This window comes from Bison bison, unplaced genomic scaffold (assembly GCF_000754665.1).
Source record: "Bison bison bison isolate TAMUID 2011002044 unplaced genomic scaffold, Bison_UMD1.0 scf7180017864476, whole genome shotgun sequence".
In the NCBI taxonomy this organism is placed as follows: Eukaryota; Metazoa; Chordata; class Mammalia; order Artiodactyla; family Bovidae; genus Bison; species Bison bison.
The window spans coordinates 1534665-1538403 of record NW_011495037.1 but is presented as its reverse complement, the minus strand read 5'-3'; the positions used below and the strand labels follow the sequence as shown (position 1 = coordinate 1538403).

Sequence of the window (3739 nt, the reverse complement as noted above, 5' to 3'; positions counted from 1 at the left end):
AGGCGAGCACGGCCAGCGCCAGCAGGAGCGCGGCGGCCAGCCCCGCCAGCAGCAGGGGTACGGCGCGGCTCACGTAGAAGCCGGAGCTAGAAGGGGGTCCCATGGCCGCGGTCCAGGGTGGGGGAGACGTGAGCGTTCAGACCCCCGGGCCTGAGCGCTCGGTGATCGGACCCCTGCCCCTCCTCTCGAGCACCGTCCCTCCCTCCTCCTCGAGGACACACGAGAGAGTGGTTGGGACCACAGCTTCCCCTCCCAGCTAATCGGATCCAGGTCCTCTGCCCACCCACCCTCCGCCCCCTGCCAGGGCCGGGGGAGGAGGCGGACGCGCGCAAACAAGCGCGCGCGCCTCTTGGAGTCCGCAGCGAAGGACACCGCAGAAGAGGCTTTTAGAATCGGCGCGGTCGGACCACACTGGAAAGGGGGCATCTCTGACAGGGGTATCTGGATTCATGGGGTTTGTTGAGGGTGCCCCGGTGTGGTACCGAGTGCTGTCGCAAAAGAGACAGTTACAGAGGACCCTCAGTTCCCTGACAGTAGTGATGCTTCGGGCTGCACACCTGCCGCCCCCAACCTGGGGATTCTAGGGCTAGGAGCCGAGGTGGCGACTTAAGGACCGGGACTTTAGAGGATACGCTCTGAGATGATCCTCCAAGAGACAGTCCCTCTGTCTGAACTAACTTCCGGAACCAAATTTTTGGCCCTAAATTAGCTTTCTAGATAAGTTCGGGACTCACGCGGTCCAGGCAACAAGTGCGAGGTTGGAAACAAAGTCCAGGGTGTCCCGGAGCCTCTTCCCAGCTTGGGAAGTGGGGCTGGAAGAGGGGACAACAAACAGACAAACGAGCGTGGCGTCTGCGTCTCCAGGTGAAGGCTGCTTTACTTCGGGAAGAGACCAGGCAGAAAGCTGTGTCTTGGCTCTGCAACTGCCAGGGATGGGCTTTCAGTACTGGAGCTCGGACTGGCTCCCCACACCCTGCCTGGGGCAAGAGGACGCCCTGCTTTCGAAACCCACTGGTTTCAAGTACAGGGAACGGCACCGTCCGGCGGTTAGCCTTTCCACTTGAAAACAGCCGGCTGGAACTCGTTTCCAGGCGGTGCCCTGGTCGGTGAGGTCTTCGGCGTCCTGGGCATCTGTTTGCTATTTATCGGATGCTTCCGGGGGAGTTCCGCGTGCTGTGGGCCTGGTTCCCACCTACGTGCCGCACTCGAGTGAACTGGGAAGACCCAGGAGGCGCTGGGGAAGAGGGGGGAGAGGTGGGTGAAGATTCTGCTCCGGACATACCCCATCTTTAGACTCCTTCAGTGTTTTTGTGTTTTCAGAATGAAGAGAATTTTTTTCTTCGCAGCCATAAAAAAGTCTTCGCTTTTCTGCTTGGAACCGTATCTCCATTCCAATGAGGAAGCCCTTTCACCAGAGGTCAGAGATGGGGTAACCCGAAGTGATTCTCCTGGGCCGTGTGATCTTCACAGTTCCTCAAACTGAAATTAATCACATTAACAAAAAGACCTCTGGAACAAGACGGGGGACTTAACACCAAGCTTGTGCAATGGTTGTGCTGTGATTACAGGTGGGGTTTGCTTTCTTCAGAGACGGAATAATCATATTTAAAAAATAATTAGGATCACACGCACCACTCTCAGAAGATTCTGGGATGCGGAGAGGGAGGAGAAGCTCCGTTCCTTACCCTGGGCAGGACCTGCCGCTATCAGGCTGTCAGAATTGCGAGCTACTGAGCCAGGAAGGTCCTCTGGGTGTAGGTCATGGCCAGATGGGGATCGCGCACAGATATGGAGCTGATTAATTACTGGCCTTACCATTCCCTGGACAATTTCTTGAAGCATTTTGATGGATTCCAGACTTGCAAGGAAAGGTTAAGAAACAAAGGATAGAAAAGAAAAGAGAAGAAAGGAAATGGAAAGAGTAGAAAGAAAAAGAAAAAGGGTCAGTAACAGAACTACTTCACATTAGAGCTGTCCCTCCCCTCATTTTTAAATTAAAAACTCTACTGAAAAGTGTCTACCTGGATCTAATTATTTAATTCCACTTCTCTAATATCATTGAAGAAACAGAGATTGGCTGCCACACAAAAAGCTTAAAAGTGATAAAATCATGTCAGGTGGTTGAGCAATTTAAATATCTTATTAAAGGGAAAACAGTTCTGATAAACCATTAATGTCACTAAAAAGAAGCTGCAAAATAACATACTGATTGAGTCATGCTTATGTTAATTTTTAAAGGACTGGAAAATACTATCATATGCAATATTTGACATTTCCATGAAAGAGCAGTTTTGGGACACAGATCAACTGCCGAGAAAACAGTTACTAGAAAATTTTTTTAAAAAGTTTTCATGAGTTGCTCAGAAAATCAGCTAAATCAGATCAGCTAAAGGAGTCATTGACAACTGGGGGTGCTGCTGGTGTCCCCCTTCCCTGGAGGTTTGGCAATGTTTAGAGACATATTTGGTTGTCACAATGTTTCAGGGGTGCTGCTACTGGTAACTAGTGGGGAGAGGCCCGCGATTCTGCTAAATTTCCTACAAGGCCCAGGACAGTCTCCTCCAGTGAAGAAATACTCCACCCACAATATCGTCAGTGCTGCCCTTCAGAAATCCTAAGCTAAGCAAGAATCCAAGCCTTTTCAATGCCACCCAAGTGAAACTTCTTCCTTGTATCTGTGTCTGTTTACTTTTACTATTTATGTTTATTGTTTGGCATGTCAATTATTTTTCCATCTTTTTTTCCTTGGTATTTATTATAGGCCTCCGTAATACTTTATTATCCCCCTTGGGTCACATGACCTAGTTTTCATTTTCCTTTTTTCTTCATTTACTTTGAAATTTTAATTTTTTGAATGGGAATATTCGTAAGTTTCAAAATCAAAACAATATGAAAATTTGTGTCTTTCTTCCATTACTTCCATAGTTAATCATTTAAATAGGTTTTTTGTATTATTTCCTTATGCAAATCAAGCAAATACAATTCTATACCCTTGTATTTCTCCTCTTTACTACATAACAAAGATAGTATACCAAATATGCAGTTCTGCATCTTGCATTTTCATTTAACAATATATCCTGGATGTCTTTTCATATCAGTTCACAGATATCTTTCATGTTCCTTTCTATAGCTGCATGCTATTATACTGTATGTACATACCATTGCCAATATCTCCCAGTTTGGTTATTTGAAAGGATTCACCAGCTTTCACAGAGTCCTTTCATTTAAGCTGTTATTTAAAGGAAAAATAATATAGTGCGGGAAGAGAAAGAGAAAGCAGGCAAGCATTGGAAGTCTGATAGATCTCCCATATGCAAGCTCTTCAAGGGCCCTTACTTGCCTAAGTGGTCCATGCCATGTCACCAACTAGAACCACTAAGGTCTGTGAAAGGAATCTTGTTTACAGAGGGTTCAAAGGAGAAACTCTTAGGGAGGCTCTTGAAATAATCAAGCTAGGTTAGTCAGACCATAAATCCAGTTGTAAACTATCAGTAAAGAAACTGACCCTAAGGGTCTCCTGGGAAAATTTTAGACCTTAATCAACACATCATAAATTGATCAAGAGTCAAAAATCAGATATCCAGAAAGAAGGCAGGGCCAGGATCACTGAAAGTCTCCTCCATGAAACCAATGTGAACACTGGAAACATGGTCAGAAGTAACTATTTCAGAACTCAAGAATGTAGCCAAAAGCTTGCAGCCATTAAGGGAGGGTTTGTTCAAGAAAAAAGGCCGAATTT

At 46.6% G+C, this 3739-nt stretch overlaps 1 protein-coding gene across 1 annotated transcript in view; it reads right to left on the bottom strand.

The window, feature by feature from the left end:
• The window catches only part of LOC105004483 (aminopeptidase Q), a 129198-nt gene that overhangs the window by 78280 nt on the left and 47179 nt on the right, over nucleotides 1–3739 (bottom strand). The window contains exons 3-5 of the mRNA XM_010862104.1: nucleotides 735–812; nucleotides 288–488; nucleotides 11–86 (exon numbers count right to left, since the gene is read on the bottom strand). Coding sequence (XP_010860406.1) covers nucleotides 11–86; nucleotides 288–488; nucleotides 735–812 — 355 coding nt within the window. The remainder of the gene's footprint in view (nucleotides 1–10; nucleotides 87–287; nucleotides 489–734; nucleotides 813–3739) is intronic.